Source organism: Nematostella vectensis, chromosome 11 (genome assembly GCF_932526225.1).
Source record: "Nematostella vectensis chromosome 11, jaNemVect1.1, whole genome shotgun sequence".
Taxonomy (NCBI): Eukaryota; Metazoa; Cnidaria; class Anthozoa; order Actiniaria; family Edwardsiidae; genus Nematostella; species Nematostella vectensis.
The window spans coordinates 7,048,209-7,067,261 of record NC_064044.1 but is presented as its reverse complement, the minus strand read 5'-3'; the positions used below and the strand labels follow the sequence as shown (position 1 = coordinate 7,067,261).

Here is a 19,053-nt window from a genome sequence, read left to right as displayed (position 1 = left end):
ATGTATTTCTCAGCGATATTACTTCAATCAAACTGTCGCCAGCTCGAATTCAGGCACGTGTCCCCCTCCCCCCCAAAAAAAAACAATTATAAGGGAATGACCAGTAGGGGCGTGGCTGTGCCCCCAATATGTTCTTGATGTTTCTGTATCGTCCCCCCCCCCCCCAATATTTCGAGGCCTGCTACGGCTATGGAATTCTAATGTTGAGTTCTATTTATGCACCTTAGAACAACCTGGGTCCTGGGTTCTTATGCTCGCATGTGCTTATCAACCATTCGATGGCCCTCGTTTTTTTTTTTTTTTTTTTTTTTACAAACCGCTAATATTGCTGGATTGATCGGTATGATCCTTTGGCAAGAGGCCAGGCCCCTGATATGTGGGCGGGGTATTATCTTCAATTTCTTTTTCTCATGCCCACCACAAAATCCCTCACTGATAGACTACAAGCAGTCGCCACTCTAGGTGCTGTTGAGCGTAAAGCAAAATTGTAAAAAATCAACGTGACCAGCCGAGAGAGGTATGTGGGGGCTTAGCTACTAAAGGGTTCAAGCTATCACGAGTCAGTTGTTGCATTATGCGGTGCAGCGTGAGATTCTAGTATTCTGTATTTTGTGTATTAGCGTTGGGGCAGGGGCTCATAAGTATGAGCAAAATTTACAGCAGCGGGCGGTCACTTTGGCGGTGTTACATCAGGCCATGGTGGGGGAGAATGCAAATATGATTGTTTTCACTCACAATTCCTTTTATTCACGTGATCTATAGCGAGTCAAAGTCGAAGGGGTCCAGTAGTTCCAATACCAAAGGGAGGGAGGATTTAAGAAAGCTTGGAATTTATATTTTTATTTAGTATTTTTTATGCCAAATCTCTAAAAATTGGAGGGGTTACTTACCTCTTGTGTACGTCATATGTACGTAATGTAAAAAGCAGTCCGCGAGCGCGTGGGAGACCTGTAATATTCTAAAACGTTAGAGACTAGGCACCATTTCCTGCGGAAATTCTCGACTTACAAAGTTCTAGAGCGATAAAAAAAAGAAAAATGATTGAAGCGGACGAAATAAATGAAATGACCGAGCGAGCTAGAAAAACAACAGTTATTGGTTGATATAACCATTACTTTAAGGATGCTTTTATTCAAACGGTTTGTTTGCCAACCCAAGTAGGATAATCTCTTAAACGTGTTTTAAGAAATCTGACAAAACTGAGTCACTCCTTATATTATCATACGGGAACTACCCTCCGGTGAGGTCAAGTCACACGACATTATTTTTCAGATTAATTGGTTTTAACAAATCCTGGTGGGATGAAATCCCAAAGTATTCTTGATAAAAATAATGATTGGTAATTCTTGATATTCACTTTTGTAATTATCTTTTGAATATAAAATCATTATCTTGTTGAGTTGTTGATATGTCAGTCCCACATGTGTTATCCGCTCTATTTCCCCCTTCATTGAACACACCGTGACGTCACGAATATACATAACATCGTAGCAAAATGGCGACCGGGTAAGAACAAATATTCGACTACACTGAGATTCGACGTTCCACACTGACTCGACAAAAGATTTCACGGGATTTTAAAAGAGCTCGTGGACTGATAAGATGCTAGAAGATGTTGTGGTCAAATTTCTGCTGCGAATAATGCAGTTTTTGGTGTAAATTCGTCGCATTTCAAGAGTTGTACTGGAGTTCAGAGCGAGTTCTCCATAAGGATACCGTGTGTGAAAAAGTTTGCGAATCACAGCGGACGAGTTTCCTACGATTCATATTACCCTGAATTAGAAGAATAGCTATCTATTTTGGCCCGAGGATGGCTACTCTTGGCCGTGATGAACGATTGGGAAGAACCATGTCTGTTATCCAAAATAAAGGTCTCCTGAACAACCCGGGGGAAAACAATTGCTTCTTAAATTCTGCAGTTCAGGTAAGTGTGTATACTAATTTTTGTAATCGAAACCATGTAGCTTAAGAAATTCTCTATCTTGTTAGATTATAATATAATCGAAAGAGACAGGAATATGTCTGTGCGAGTTTTAATTTTCTGAGCAAAATGTGGGATGCTTGTAGTAGATCGTCAAAGGAATTTTTCCACTTCAGTGATTTCTCATAGTTGTCAGTCGCTCGCTTTATCTGATCAAATACAAACCTCAGACCGACAACTATTGTGTGTTATTGCTTCTACGAAGTACACATAGTATACATAAGATATATGTTGGCTCCCATGTATGGATTTATAAAGGCTTTAATTGAAGGTTTTGGAAGAAATTATAAGTTCGAATTCATACGCAGTGAAATCTACCTTTGTATGTACACGCAAGACCGTATCCAACCGAAATTGTATGTCAATCTTTGTCTTAACTTTTAAATATACCCATCAAATCATAACAGAAAACTTCTCTATTTTTACTATATTTCAAATATTAAAAATGATTTTCATAGAAGAGAGTGCTAGAGTTTGTGGGGTGACAGAAAAAAAATTAAATGACCAATTTGGAGTTCAGAAATTTCACCAAAGCCACAATAATCCTAGTCGAGTTCGCGTCATTGTATAGTTGGTGAGCCTCAAGTGTTTTGGCTTTATTTACTAAAGATACTTGACAACTTTAACCCTATAAGTATCTGAAATTATCTGAGTTTTTACAAAAAGATCAGGGTTTTTTTTAACCGCCTTCTAACGGTGGTAAGTTTTGACTTCGTATTTCTATAGTGTCTTCACTACCGATAGCATCAACGCCAAAATATAAAACGAAAACAGTACCTTTATTCAAAGGTCAAATCGATGAATGCATTTGCAATTGGCTTGCCTTCGAATAGTTGCTTAAAAGCAACTATTTCCTGGTGATTCAAGATTTTTTCTATTTAGTTTTTGGTTTGTTATTTTAGAATTTGTATCTTGTCGAGATATAAACAATTGGTTTTATTAGCTATCAGCAAGATGGATCCTGATATGTGGTAAGGAATTTCTGGTTCTGTTTGTTACCACGAACAAAATCTTGACTCCCAATAAACAAAAAAAAAAATTCGTTCGTGGAACCCATTTTAGTGCTGGGTATCGAAACTATATGGAAAAATGGAAAAAAAAATATATGGAAAATTTGACGAATGTGACTTACTATTTTATTGATGCATAAACTGATAAACTAATAAAAGATTCACACTTACAGTCATTTTTTTCCCTTACACGAAAGAAGTGTAAACGAGATATAAATTTAATAAGGTGATAAGCATGAGCAAAGAAATTCGCGAGTTGCGAAATATTTGAGCAAAAAGCCCCAAGGAATTTTGCTTTTGTTTCCAAAATCATTCTAAGCATAATCTTTTTTTTGTTATTCAAGAGAATAACAATACTTGTAATGCTGGCGAATTCATTTATTGTGCTCCTTCGTGCAAAACCCTACAGCATCTCCAGATAAATATTATGCATTTGTTGCAAACAACCTTTTTGATGACAGAAACTTTAAAAGTTTTCACACATATATGAGAAAAAACATACTATTGCATGATATTTATGACGTATTTATGATATTTATGACGCAAATTTAATTATGTTTAGGGATTATTATTAATCTAGCCCTTACCAATTTTAGTTCAATTATAACATGATATAACAATTATACAGTATTTAAATTTGAAATGCTTTAACTCGTTATCAATTTTAAGATATATCAGAATTTCAAACTGGCACCATACATCATAGACTTTTCAACTTTTGATTTCCTAATGGGTAAGCAATTAACTTGGAGTGATCAATATTAATTTACTTTTTATTTATTTTGACATTTTTCATGCATAGCCATATAAAAAGCGTATAAAAACCATATAAAGTTGTCCTATTCTAAAAGGTGCATTCTCATGATATTATAAAAAAGTCTACATTATGTGCTCATTTTAATTCATTCACAGCATGAGAGTTAAGACCTCCTTTTGCACCATCCATAGAAAGACCACAGCAATGATGTTAATCCATTTCATTTATGCAGAGAGAGCTCTTATTTTTATGATAAATATCACACAATGGAACTCTGACTACTGAAATTTCGATAACTCAAACTCAAACTCCAAGTTTCAGTTTACTACTGTGAATTTTTCGTTGATAATGAAATTGAGAGATTGCCTTATATTTAAATTATTATTCTCTTCCTTGACGATTTGGGCTAATAAAGGGTTCCATTTTGCAATAAAAAGAAGACCCAACTTTTTAAAGCATCAATTAAGTATAGTCTACACCATAGCACAAGAAAACATTAAAAGGGAGATTAAACGACAATGTTTTTGTGTAGACTTTCAAGTAGAGTGAAGAGGTCAACAGACACTTAGAGACAATAGTTTGCAATAAGAGTAGTCCAAGGTTGCTTCACAAAGCTGTTGTGAACTATGCTTCCAAACCACAATCCCCCTTCATTAATCTGTCTATCATGATATAGATCTGCGTGATATAGAACTAAGGTATTTTTCCAAGCATTTCCTCTTTCACACTATGTATTTTTCTACCCGCTGCTATCAACAAAATTCCATCCCATTATTTGTTTTCCTATTTTAGTTCAAACTAGCATTTCTCCATTGTTTGATTGGGTATAGAATACCCAAGAGGATATAGGGGTATTACTTTGCATGGATAGAATAGACTTGCCAAACACTGCTATTTTGATTAATTCTTGTCGCAAGAGCTTTAGTTTATGGTCTTATTTAGTTATTCAGCCCTCCTCCATCCCATTACAAATATATGAGCATAAGTCCTGTCCTATCTATTAGAATACCCCCTGTTCTGTTCCATTTAGTGTACCTATCCCCCAACCAATCACCAAAAGATGAGAATAATACTTCTTCTTCTTCTTCTATCTTTTCTGATATCAATAAAGTGATGAGTGATTTAAGACATCCATCCTCATGATAAAGCTCATGTATAGATTGTAATAGGCTATTTTTTTCTAGAATGATACCCTCTAGCCAAAAATAGAATTTAGCTCTTAATTTGGTATAATATTTTAGCTTTAGATATCTAATCCTTATTTAAAAATATATGTATATATTAATTAATATCATGGACAGGGAAATACTGTAAAGGATCAAGTCTCAATAAAACTATCATTACCAAATTCTTGCTTGATATTTGTCTAAAGAAATTTAAAAAATCTACAAATATGAATATCTATTTTCAGTGTTGATGTTCACACTGTTTTGTTTAGTTCATAAAGGTGATGGATATAGTAGAAAAAATACATTTTTCTTTTTTGATTTTGTTCTCCATTTTTTAGAACATCTTTTTGGTTTTCAAACCACACAAATGTCATTACCCAACAAATTTAAAGCATTTCAGTTATAAGCTTTTCAGTTAGCTAATACTGCATTTATAATATATTTTGCAAAACCCAAACAAGATTGAGTGAAAAAGGCATTTTCTAGAATAACACTTTGATACAAAACATGACTATTTAGCCTAATCATTGCAGGGTTGAAGATTACAGTAATAAATCTTAGTTTTTTTATGTTTTTTCTATAGGTGTTTTGGCACCTTGACGTTTTCCGGCGTAGTTTCCGCGAGATCAAGGGGCACTATTGCATGGGCAAGTCTTGCATATTCTGTGCTCTTCAGTACTTATTTAAAGAGTTCCAGTACAGCAGTAACGATGCCTTGCCCCCAGACGCCTTGAGGTTTGCTCTTGCTGGAACTTTCAGGGTGAGTAGAGATGTCAAATTAAGCAAGGACCTAGAGGGTAAACTAAAACCCCTTTCCCCTTTTAGACTCAAATTTTAGAATAAATGTTCAGAAACTCAAACCCACAGATTTAACTGTCATCATCACCCAACCCTTTGAGAAATACTGGATCTTCCCCTGAATATTTAGACAGCAGTTATTCAGGTAAAATATGTTTCCCTTTGTTTTGATTAAATTATTTTTTTTCTTGTAGGATCAAAGGAAGTTCCAGCTTGGAGACATGGATGATGCTGCCGAATGCTTTGTAAGTAGAGCTCTACACAGACAAACAGTCAAAATTACAACATAATATTAATTTGCCCCCTCTTAACAAAATTGCTGCCATTCCTTCAATAGGAGATGGGTTAAGGATGTAGAATTTATAGCAAAATTGCATATCTGTTGTTCTACAGGAAAATATTTTGTCCCGGATGCATTTTCACCTGGCCATGAATGAACATGATGATGGCTGTAATGCCAAACACTGCATTTCCCATCAGAAGTTTGCCATGCAGATGATTGAACAGGTAGGAGGAGGTGATGACAGACAGACAGATTTATTAGAGTGCTGTGAACAAGTTCATAGGCTATTATTATCTAATATTTATAAGTAAGATTGTCTAATTAAAGGGGAGGGGAGAGGCTAGCCCCCCCCCCCCCCCCTTCCCTGGTGTGATGGCCCAGGGCCTTAGCTATGGTTAGGGTAGGGGAGAAGCTAGCCCTCATATGATGTGATGGCCAGGGGTGAGTAGGGGAGAGGCTAACCCTCCTATGGTGTGTTGGCCAAGGGCATGGCTTGGTTTAGGGGAGGGGAGAGGCTAGCACCCATATAATGTAATCACTGCGGCTGTAGCTAGGGGTGGACAGGGAGAGGGTGTGATAGCCAGCTATAATGTGATGATCATGATTGTCATGATTATGATGATGAAGATACTGTGATGATGATGATGATGAAGATTGTGATGATAGTGAAGATTATATGACGAGAATGGAGATGATGGTGATGATAATGATGATGATGATAAAAGTGACAATGAAGAGGGTCCATGTACCTCCCTAATATTTTAAAAATATATAACGAAATGACCAGTAGGGGCGTGTGCCTCCCTGGCCTACCACAGCTCATGCCAGTACAGTAATAACTCGGGTAATAATGATGTTTTCTGTCTATTGCTGTTGGTATTCATACGTTTAATTCTTACCTTCTTATGTACTTTTTTTACAGACCATCTGTCCATGTGGCGAGAGATCAGAGCCATTCCCATTCTTTGAGCTTGTTCGATATGTTTCCGCATCTGCTCTATGGTATGCACCAGGTTTGCTCTTGTACAATGGTACCTCTATCTACAAGGCCGCAGCAGGGGGTGGGGCATTGGGGCGTGCCACCCAAATATTTTTTAAAAATTATAAATAACCAGTAGGGGCGGGCTGTGGCTCTACAACTTCTTGATGTTTCTGTACCGTGCCCCTTTATATTTCGGGGCCTGCTACGGCTCGGATTTAGCGACAACCTCTGTTTAGCGGCCACTTTCCAAAGTCCATTAATATTGGTGACTCAAATACTGTACTTTAAACCTCTATTAAGCGGCCAACTCCACTAAGCGGCCGCGGTCACCATTCTCTAATCCATTATTCACTGTTACTGTTACATAGTCTGTTATAATCGGCCAGACAAATAATAATATATATAATAAATATAATTGCCAACAAATTTAACGTATAACAAGCATCATGCGGCGGCTGCGAATTATACTTATTTTTCGGCGGCTTTTACAGTATTCTCAGTTCCATTTCGTTTCATTTCTAAATCGCCTCATTTCTAAATCGCCTATCCTATCGGCCACTTAGTAAGGTCCCGAGTGTGATCGCTTATGAGAACAGCCCCTGGGCGGTAAGGTTTTTTTTCGTGATCCGTGAACGGCCTTTTTCTTTATCGTGAATTGTGAAAAGGACAAAGTGAAACCGTGTTCCGTGATTGCTACCTTCGCCGTTAATCGCCGTGAATGGCGAAATATGATCAGCGTGAATCGTGATATATGCTCTTTAAAATCCGTCGTTTCGAATCGTGATTTCCGAGTAAAGATTTATCCTTGTCGTCAGTTTATCCAGAAACGTGATTTCCGATTTTTGAAACTCGTGAACCGTGCTGGGACCCTCTCCCCCTTTATAGCCCATGCTAGAATAGAGGTACCACTACATTCGACAATCACCTTCAATCAATCTAAACCTATAAATTCAGTTTTGTGATTTAGCCTTTTTATGCTATTACTTTACCCATGTCATATTGTTCTTCTCCAGTTCTCAAGCAAAGGCTTTGGAGAAGCGAGGAGAGAAATACGACCCTTCGAGGCATTTTGGCAACTTACTGCGTAGGACTGGGGAAGACACCAGGGAATGTCCCGTATGTTGAACTCGTTTGCATTGTCTTTTGTGCATATACCTCAAAAAACATTCAGTTCAAACCGCAAATGGCTATTGATAAATGACAGTTCTACAACCGAAAGGACCCACGGGTCCCTAAATATTTATTCCAAATTAAAAAAAAATCTAGATAAACATACGACTATCCATTTAATATAATTAATTTATGGCTCTGGCATCGCCTTCATTTTTACAAATAACTACTACCCATAAGCACCACACGGTCGAAGAACTGCCATTTGGAAATTGCTATTCTTTGCCTTTTCTGCTGTCAACATTTATTGAAATAGGTGTATTTTCTGGGGCATTTTTCTATAATTCCAAGTTTTCGGTACAATTCTGTTTAATATGTTGGCCTCCAAATTTATACCTTGATAAAAAAAAAGGGGTGACAGAAGCGTCTTCTGATGGTCAGGGGGGCGGATCTAGGGGTGCCCCCCCCTATTTTCAGATATTTGGCTTACAAATAACAAATAATATAAGGAAATACACGGAAGAACATTAAATTCGCGCCCTCTTTTTTGAAACACTTGTTTCGGCTCCCTGTTTTGGGAACTCCTGGTTTCGCCATGGTGGTTACCTCATTTGCTTTGTTTCAGAGCCCTGAATGCGATGAGAGAATACAAGTGCAGAGATTGCTCTTTAACTGCCCCGATATTGGTAAGAAATTCTGACATTGGTCATATAGTTATCCTATCACCAAATAAATCACTTGGCCCAATCTTTAAGCTATGCGCAGTAGAACCCCACCCAAATTCAGTTGGTTTACTGTGTCTTATGTTACAGTGAGTATTGGACTTATCTGGGACTCGGAATCACCGGACGTGGAACACATCAGCGACGTATTGAACGTGATCGGAACGACCCTGAGACTGCAATACGTATGTATTTGACCCATCATTATAGCAGTCGTAACGGTCGTCATGATTATCATCATTGTCATCATCATCATCAACATAAGCATCCTCGTCATCAGCACCGATAACAACATCATCGCAGTTATTCTTGTCATCATTATCATCCTCATTTTCATCATTATCAACATCATCATCACCATTGTTAACATCATCATCGACACTACAATCATCAATAACAACATCATCACAATGATTTTATTATCATTGCTACCATCGTCATCATCACTATAATCAGCATCTTCACTGTCATTCTCATCATCGTCATCATCATCAATAACGTCATCGCAATAAATTTCATCATCTTCTTTGCTGCTTTTATCGTCATCATCGTCATCTTCATCACCATGATATTCATTACCATATAATTTCCTGAATATAAATTCGCTATTCTCCTCCATACTCACCTTTGTCCTTCTCGTCGCTAGCTGTTCAATCAAGTGTGTGATGACCGGGCCGCGCACGCCACGCTACGCCTTGTGGGTATCGTCACGTACTACGGCAAGCATTACTCGACCTTCTTCTTCCACAGCAAGCTCAAGACATGGATCTACTTCGACGATGCGCGAGTCAAAGAGGTGAGACGCAGACAGCGTTATTTAGTCACGTGTCCAAACAAATGTGGCCAATCAGAGCTTAGGGTTTTGGTCACGTGGCGTGTGCTTATCCAATGATAACTGAAGGTTTTAAACACATGTTGTGTGTTCATCCGAACGGAGCTGACGGTTACGGTCACAGGCTGACATCGATTTTTGTCACGTGTTGTTTGCGTTTCCAATGAGAGCTGAAGGTTTTAGTCACGTGTTTAGTCATTGTGTTCAGCCAATTAGGGCTGACGACTACATACTTTGATTTGCTTATAGAACTGTCCGAAAAAAAAAATGAACCATCCAAGTTTGAAGCCTTTCAGTTACTCACTTTTTGTGTTGAGCAGGGGCATAAAATGGAGTTGGGATCTTGGCGTTCTTTACAGTTGAAAACCACAGCATCGTTTCAATTTGCCAAATCTTTGTATGAAAACCTAATAATTTCGCTGGACCAGTGAGATACCATTTTTAGAGGTCAATTTTATAAACTCGGGGGGGGGGGGGGTATCACAGTATTGCTGTAAAAAGTTCTTTCTCTGACAGATCGGTCCTGATTGGTCCGTGATCCGTGACAAGTGTCGAAGCTGCCACTACCAACCACTCCTCCTCCTCTACGCCAATCCAGACGGCACGCCTGTCAACATTGACTCCGCCCCTACGGAGAAAATCAACGTTAACGGCGCCACCTTGCGCACCCCCACCTCCAAGCGACTCAGCTTTGAGGGGCGTCACGATGTGGAGCGGTCAAGGCATCGCAAGTCCTCTCAGTCACCTTCCGGGGTATTCGACATTAGCACGATTGAAGACACGGACACGCTTCGATCACACAGCAGCACTCTAACGAACAGTCGTTCACGCGGCGGCTCAGACGACACCCTCAAGGCGCATGATAGTCCGATAACGCGCGCTGAGCGTTACGAGTATTTCACGGAAGAGGATAACACGCTGAAAGCTCACGGTCACGCGGAGAGTGATCACGCGAGAAGTGAGCACGCAAGGAATGGTCACACCAGAAACGAGAACGCAAAAGACTGTCACGCAAGAAGTGAACACACGAAAAATGATCACGCGAAAAATGAACACGCAGAAACTGATCACGCGAGAAGTGAACACGCGAGAAATAAACACGCTAACGGAAGCAATAGCGAACCGGAAAACACGCTAAAACCACAGGACAGCGGTAAAAAGAGACAAGCCTTAAAGCTAAGCAGTCGGTTTCGTGTGAGCACAAGGCGGAGTAAATCGGTGGATGCACTAGACGAGGGTTCTTCTAAAAATGCGTTGCATCGGACATCGAGTAGCGGAAGTGACGTCACAGACAAACATAAACGCCGGAAGTTGGGAAGTACGGGGTCGGCTAAGGAGAAGCCAAAAAAGACTGGACTTCGTAGAATCGGGAGCGCGATCTTCAACGCGATGAGGCCGACTGTGGCAATCGGTGTGAAGGCGCCGCTGAAGGCTAAAGGGTCGATTAAGGATCGGAGACCTTCCGATTGTTCTACGGAAATGAATGGAAACTTGGAATTGATAGACACAAGGTGAGCACACCACAGGGTTACCATCGGGTATAATTATTTTCAAACTTGAGAAATTTTGTGAAAGCGCGAGTAAACGTGCGTAAGTAATCAGTACCTAACGGCCAGGGGAATCCGTACCCCCTCCCCCCCCCCCCCCTTGTATCATGCTCCGCCAGTTTAACCGTTACGGTCCTAATGAGATACCAGTACTTAAAACAATACCTAAAGAGCACTCTTACGTGTTTGTCAGACCGGAGCAGCGGCTGACCAGCAAGGAGGAGATCCTCAGGTTGTACGACTCCAAATCTGATGACTATCTACGCTCCCCGAGCCACGACAGCGGCATAGGGTCCGCCGCCGGCTCCGTCAGCTTTACCGGTAAGAACGCCGCAGTACCGCAAGGATGACAACGCCCTAGTCAGCAACGCTTTGTTGTTGCTTTCATTCAACATCAAAAGACAATAAGCTACTTGCACTAAGCAATCACGTGACTTTCTGGGTGGCAACCACGCGCGCGCTCCGGCTTTTGGCGGCAAAATAACAACAACAAAATCTTATTCCGCGCTTATAAATCATCTTGTAATGTTCTATGTCAGAGATTTATGTATCAGGTGTGACGGCCGCAGTTGTTTCTGTGTTTATTTTGGCGGAAATTTGCCACTCAAAAAGTCACGTGATTTATTAGTGCAAGTGGCCTATTATTACTACTACTACTATTAAAACCTCGAAATAACCATGTGAAAAACAAAATTATACCTCATTAACTAAATTTAATCGAAATATTTCGATAATATTTCGAAAATTTTTCTTTCTACAATTGGTAAGATGGCAATATATGGCAGCTACTCTTGGCCAAAATGGCGTCGTTTTACCGGTAAACTTCCAAATATAATTTGAAAATAAAAAAAGCTGTGGGGTCGAACTGCAGTGTGGAGGACGTTAAAAGTATGTAAAAGAGTACTGTCTGAATGTTTTTATATGTTACCCTGTATTCTTATCCTCCAAAGATACAAACCATGGTGGCAGCGACGAGGATCTGATCGATTACAGTCTGACCTTACAAGCCATGAGACACCCCGTGATGAACGGTCGCCCTACAAATCGGAACGCTCAAAGTGAGTACTTTTTAAAAGCGCTATAGAATGTACCCTGGGTACCAGAGGCTCCTAATTTCACTACCAAAAAGCCGCGAAGCGGAGACAACGACTGAGCTAAGCAAAGGACAATGTTATATGTAGGCCGTTATAGTGGGGTACTAAGGAGTGCGAGGTCTTGTTCAACGAAGCTGAGTTGTTGTTAATGTTGTTTGTTGTTGTTGTTGTTGTTGCTGTTGTTGTTGTTGATAATGGATAATACTTCCAAGCGAGCCGAAGCTGGATTGTTTGTTGTTGTTGTTCATGTTAGTTTTTGTTTTGTTGTTGGTGATAATGGATAATGGATTTTTCCAGAGCCGAAGCTCAGTTGTTTGTTATTCATCATGTTATGATGTTTGTTGTTGTTGTTGATGATAGATGTTGTTTGCAGGCCGTTACCGAGAGGAGTGCGAAGTCTTGTTCGCTGAGGCCGAGAGCCTCATGATGGAGTCTCGTAATGCCGAGAACGCCTCTAAGTACCAAGACGCTACTAACCACTGCTCCGATGCTTCAGGTGCGATCTCTCTTTATTTAAGAAATACAGTGGAACCTGGATTTTACGATAACCTCGATTTTACAATGGCATTCCTTTCTCCCGGCGGAAATACAGTGAAATGTATAAGAAATCACCTCGATCTAACGATATTGGATACAACGATATTCTCGGTTTTACGATACAAATTTTTTTTCTCCAAGCGTAATTTTGACCTCGATACAACGATATTACTTGTTCTGACTATCAACAAAAACAGAAAAAAAAAAGACACCACACACATACAGTACACTTAATCGATTTTTTGACTTGAGAGATCTTGTTAAATACAGGTTACAGTCTGACAGAGAGTAACAGAACAGTCTTACCCTAGAGTACAGTTACAATATCATTACTTTGTAAAGGTTAATTAACCCGACCTCGCTACAACGATATTTTTAATGGATTTTTTTGTATCGTAAAATCGAGGACCTCTTTGCAACGATACCTCGATTTTGCGATACATTTTCTTTCTCCCGAGGCATATCGTAAAATCCAGGTTCCACTGTAAAACGTTATTTTAATGCCTTTGCCGTGCTATTAAAACAAAGTGTGCGTTGAGGGAGAGTTATTTGGCAGATAAATGGAGTACGAAACCGCATGTTTATTCTTTTGACCGAAATGAAACTTGACTCTTTGGGTTACGAGGCGCGCGGGGAATTGTGAGAGATGGCGTCGCTCGCATTTTCCCACATCCTTTCGTGCCCTGTGACGCCGTCGGTCCACATTTCATCCCCCCTCCCCTTCGCCCTGCAAGCTAAAGGGGTTAAGGAAAACGGGGGGAGGGGGGGCTAAGTGGATACAGCGGGCACTGTTAATAGGACTCCCCCCCCCCCGTTTTCCTTAACCCCTCTAGCTTGCAGGGCGAGGGAGGGGGGGGGGGGGGTGAAAAAGACGGCGTCACTTGCGTCTTCCCACGATTCCTTACGCGACCTGTAAACTCTTATTAACACTGCTCCCCTGAATCTCTTCAGTTCTGTTTAGTAAGGCGGCCGACCTTCCCGGCATCTCCACGAACAACATCATGTACGCGAACAAGAAGAGAGATGTTTGCCACGAAAGGATCCAGCAACTAAGACGAAAACTCGAGGAACACTCCTCCGAGTTCGCACGGTATGTGTGAAGCATTTTCTAGAAGAAACACCAACTGAAAACCCCAGATAATTACCTTTCGACTGCTTTTCCCTAAGGCATACAAGCCTGTTTTTGACGTTTTAGTACGGTGTCGTTTGAAAAGTAGGATCAAAAGTTTTCCTTTTAAATTAATGAGAATTAAATCAAACGCAGTGGGAAACGGTCTTGTAAAAAAGCGACAATGTGCGAGTATATTTTTTTGCAGAAACAGTCTTCAAGAACGTTGCAAACTTTCATTAAGCTTTTTTTAATTGATTGTATTTGATTATTTCATATTAAAAGATTTCTTGCAAGAATTGATTATTTGTGAAATTGCGTACTGAACGATTTTCGGTTTATTTGCTCAAGCAATCTACCTTTCCCTCAAACCAGATATGTTGTCTTGTTAATATTTACGACTGTTATTTTTTGGAGAGAATCACTTAGTTGTTAATAAGATAACGAAATTACTTAGATTTTATGTATCAATTGCCTGCTACTGTGATGTTAAATTCCACAGTAAAATCTGTAAAAACTAAAAAATACTAAAAATAGACATTGCATAACAATGCCCGCGCACCCCCATAGCTTTTCCCGCGCTTTCTGCTGTGCTAATATTTTGTATTCCACATTCTGAGGGTATATACAAACTTTGTTTAACCGCAATGATTGTTTTGAAGTGGTTTTAGACCTAAGGCTCCTCAAACCTTAGTCTCAACGTGGATATTTTTTAGCGCAGTATTTTTTTTTTCGCACGCTGCCTTGCCTTTCTCTTGCTTTCTCTTTTCGTTTGTTATTTTCTACAACTTGTAATTTTTGGCGTGCTTTTTTTTTCACTCGATGCAATTTTGCGTAAAAAGCTTATCCATCAACACGTTTACAATTCGAATATGCTCTTCTGCGCTTTTTATCGTAGTATTTAAAACTGCCCGTAAAGCGGCAATAATTCCGAACATCAACTTTGCTACATGCTTTTTCGTCGTTTACCATTTCTCCTTTGCGAAATATGACACACAATGAAAAAATGTGATGCTGATTTTTTTTTTCTCGAAAAAGCTTACAGGGCCTTTTCTTATTTAATCGCCTCGTCCCCTTTCTTCCCTGTTCTAAATGTGCGCATCGAAAACTCTACCAAGCTGGTTCTCACGAGCGACGTAAGCATAAGCGGGAGATAAGCATAAATTAACCAAACTCGTCGACGAGGTATGGGCACTAGCCTACGAACGGAGCATGCGTAAAACCTTGCGCTTACGTCGAGCCGGTTCTCACGCGACATAAGACTCTTACGCTTCCATCTCTGCTTACGTGGTCGTGAGAACCAGCCTTAAAGCCTGCTTTTCATTAGCAAATGAAACGGGGCAGAAAAGGAAGTGGTGTCACGAGCTTCCGTGCGTGTCAAAATCAGAGTTGTTAAAAAGAGGAAAAGAGAAAAACGGAAAAGGTTGAACAAGAAAGCGTCCCATCATCCCTTCCCCGCTTGCGCCTCCTTCACTCTGATTTTTTACACGCGCAATAAACCTCTTTCGTCTTTATGCTCCCTTCTCCGTTCCCGTTTAGAGAATTCTTGAGTCTAGAAAAGCGTAGCCAAAATGAAGGTTACCAAAATAGCCATATTTGTGTGATACGAGACAGTTTTTCTGATGTCGGAGATGCTTACAGAATGAAATATGAACTAAATTTTCAATTAATCCAGGATTTTTACAAGATTAAAGTAAACAACATCATCGAGGCAAAAATGTTAAAGTCAAAGCTCTTATTTTTTTTATTAAATTAGAGGAATTTGATTGCTTTTTTGTATCAAATGTAGCATATTCTTATAAACAATCTACAGAATTTACCCAAAAACTAAATATAGAATTGGGTATCTTTGATTTAGTTCGCGCTTGACTCAGAGATATGTATCGGTTTTAGCTCCACTCTAACCGCAAGCTTGCCTTATACGTGTTCGCACTAATTTATAAATCCGTTCTCTCGCTGAATTGCAGACTAGAAGAAGAAGAGTTTCTTCGACAGCAAAGAATCCGAGACGACATGATCTTGCGCCAACAGCAGCAAAATCTACAACACCACGTAAGTACAATAAATAGAAAATTCTAGATTTCTCAGTATGGTTTTCCGGTAGAAAGATTTGAACGAACGCTAAACAGTTCTTGAGAGTTGGGATATACTTTTCTTCAATTTTTCTTGTAAACATTGATGTGGAATTGTATTGAGTTTGAACTCTTAATACTTATTGCCCATGCATCAAACACATTTTGGCTGTATTTTTCCAATCATTATAGGAACAGATGTAGATGGCCAACATACAAAATTCTTCAAAGAGCGTTATCTATTCCCTTCGTTTTTAGTTCTTGAAGCTTCACCTTCCCTCGGTTTTCATATACATGTTTTGCTTTTATGTGTGTGTTTTCCTTTTTTGCTATTAACCAGTTGTCACTTGGGTTCACAAAACGCTTGTTCAAAATGATTACCTAAAGTAGCTAAATTAATGATTTAATTGATTATAAGTAAACATTTTCTTGTTACAAAATTAATGTATCAAACTACAAACCGAAAGAAAGCCACTAAGTATCCATTTCATTCCTGTAATTTCAGCGTGTCTTACCGCGGAATATCCCTTCGCAAAAGGACGCGTACTCCGTCACGTCTGAAAACCTTAATCACAGCCCTGGCCGACATCATGGCGAATACTACAATGCAAACGGTACAATGACGCCTACGCTCCCTCAAAAGCCAACGAGGTCGTCAAGTAATCATTTTGTGTCTAGGGTACGCGAATCAAATACCCGAGATGGATCATGCTCTCAGAAGATCAAGCCAGACTCGCTTTGCTACAGTCCTTCACATTACGAGCACGATGAAGTCTCCGCGAAAATGCAAGGCCTGAGTATAAGGCAACAGCCGGTAGCGAATAGAGATAGGGGTGTTGCAAGCGACTCGCGCCTAGATGCCAGCGAGTTGCGTCGTGTTGCGCCCGAGTTGTACAATATGGCACGCGATGCACAACGATCGAACGATTTACAACGCTCGCCGGAAGGGCACAGGTATTCTCAGAGATCTCCGATACGAGAAACAGAAGCGCAACGATCCCCGGTGTCACAGCGATCCCCAGTATCACAAAATTCCCCGGTACCCCAGCGGTCTCCAACATCTAAACACTCTCCTCTGTCGCAGCGTCATTCGTACGGCTCCCAGTACTCAAATCAAGATGTCAGCCCATCTGATAGCAGACACTCCGCTGATGCTTCAAGAGACAAGGAGGAGTTTACAAGACCACGCCCTCCAGAGAGAAAAGTCTCATCTGCATCAATTACTCTTAAATACCGTCAGTCGAACGACACCAGCAAATACAATGAAGAGCCAAGAAGGCAGTCTAGAGTCATGTATGCAGGAACAGCTAACGGGACAGCCTCAAGACAGGATCATGGGGCTCGACCACGCCCCTATGAGATGGACACGTCTTCATCCTCCTCATCTTCAGGGCGCCTATCCAGCAGTGTCACATCTGAGCACCGCCCTCCAGCCTACCGCCCCTCCCCACCTTCCTATCTAGCAGTACAGAAGTCCCGAGAGGGGCTACGGAGTCTGTCAGCCGGCCCCAATCAAACGTCCTGGTACTCGGACACCTCCTCTACCAGGTCGGATGGTCACCCGCGTAGCGAGCCTGACCCTAAGGACTTGCATGCCATGTCGGCAAGAATCATTGCTGATAAGCCAGTGTGTGTTCGATGCCAGAGAGTGCAAGTGGAGAGACACCAGAAAATGTGTGCTGGATGTGAAGGAGAGCTACGCAGGAGGCACTCACATGATCGCAGTGCCATCTACTACTAGACCGCCAAAAACAGGGTCTCCAAGGGTTGCACTGCCATTATTTCTAGGCCAGCTCTATGACACATCACAATACAGGGACCTTAAAGGGTCCCAGGTTTTGGGAACCACCTTATTTTACCTGGCATATAAAAGACAGGAGACGTGTAAAGTGGAATCGCCTTTTTTCACAATCAGCAACACCTTCTTTACAAGTAAACATCCCTAGTGCAAACAGACAATGTCAAATGACAATTCTTCAACCAAAAAGTACTTAGGGGTAAATAAATAACTTCAGAATTATGATGGCTTTACCTTGATAATTGTATGAATTGTTCCTTTTTTGCGATTGTCAGATATATTTTGAGATCCATGGTTTCTTTTTGGTTGTAGAACTGCCGTTTTAGTAGTTTTATGTGGACAGGGGACTTGTAAAAGTGGAACCCTCTCATCTTCCTTCAAAAACGTCCTGGGTGCGGTCCAAGACCTGCTAAAACTCAGGGAAATACTTATCAAAGTATTTAACCATTGCAAAGTCTAAATGACACATCCTGCTCTCTTTTTATTTCACTCCTGGGGGATCATTATTATCAGCAAGAGTTTTCTAGTGATACTTTTGGTAGCTGTGTGCATTTTTCAAGTCTAACAAGCAAGTTTAACTTGTATTCATTCCTCACATTTCCTTGTAAATACAATTTAAATTTTCAAAAACTCATGACCCCTTATCCCCCCTCTGTATTTTCCTGTACAAATTTGTGTATATAAACATTTTAGAGGGGTCATTATATTCTGTATTCCGCAGAAAAATGTGAGAGTAAGTGAGAAAACCTTTTATTTAAGGCATGGCAACAATATTGTTATTAACAAACACATAGTGTATCTCAAATGACTACTTCTAAAGCCAGTCATATTATTGACAAAGAATTGTAATTTATGCATCTGTCCAGGTGTGTAGTTTCCTGTAAGTCGTTCTAAGCAAATACTTGAATTGTGAGAGGAACAATGTACAGGAGCATTTTTCCCAGACATTCTGACTGGGCTTCCAGTCCCTGCATTTCCTCAGAGGTCACCTCTTAGCACAGGAAACCTTTATTCTGAGAGTAGTTTTACAACAACTCAAATTTCTTCAGCTTAAACATCTTCTCCCCTCCATCTGACTTTACCCCTTATGACCCATCCCCCCTCTTCTAGATATATTTTAATTGACAAACAATACAATCAATATTAGCAAAAAAATATTTCAGAGTCAGAATTGAGGGTAGCTAGTTGAGTATAGAGGATACCACATTTGTGTAAATTTTAGTAAAAAATATTTTTAAGGAACAAATATAAAA

The 19,053-nt window shown here is 40.2% G+C and overlaps 1 protein-coding gene across 1 annotated transcript; it reads left to right on the top strand.

The window, feature by feature from the left end:
* The first annotated feature begins 1,483 nt into the window (after positions 1-1,483).
* LOC5505256 (serine/arginine repetitive matrix protein 2) lies at positions 1,484-19,053 on the top strand. The gene is made up of 16 exons (XM_001626073.3): positions 1,484-1,924; positions 5,501-5,677; positions 5,910-5,960; positions 6,109-6,222; positions 6,921-7,000; positions 7,994-8,096; positions 8,716-8,776; positions 8,903-8,997; positions 9,459-9,608; positions 10,161-11,155; positions 11,385-11,512; positions 12,142-12,249; positions 12,659-12,781; positions 13,774-13,912; positions 15,898-15,982; positions 16,508-19,053. Exons 1-16 carry the CDS (start codon positions 1,811-1,813, stop codon positions 17,741-17,743), a joined length of 3,759 nt encoding a protein of 1,252 aa, XP_001626123.3. The 5' UTR covers positions 1,484-1,810; the 3' UTR covers positions 17,744-19,053.

Bases quoted from the DNA above. Each gene is read 5' to 3' on its own strand.
- LOC5505256 (XM_001626073.3), top strand. From the start codon at position 1,811: ATGGCTACTCTTGGCCGTGATGAACGATTGGGAAGAACCATGTCTGTT. The intron at 12,250-12,658 runs GTGAGTACTTTT...TGTTGTTTGCAG, and splicing joins TACAAATCGGAACGCTCAAA to GCCGTTACCGAGAGGAGTGC. The intron at 15,983-16,507 runs GTAAGTACAATA...CTGTAATTTCAG, and splicing joins AGCAAAATCTACAACACCAC to CGTGTCTTACCGCGGAATAT.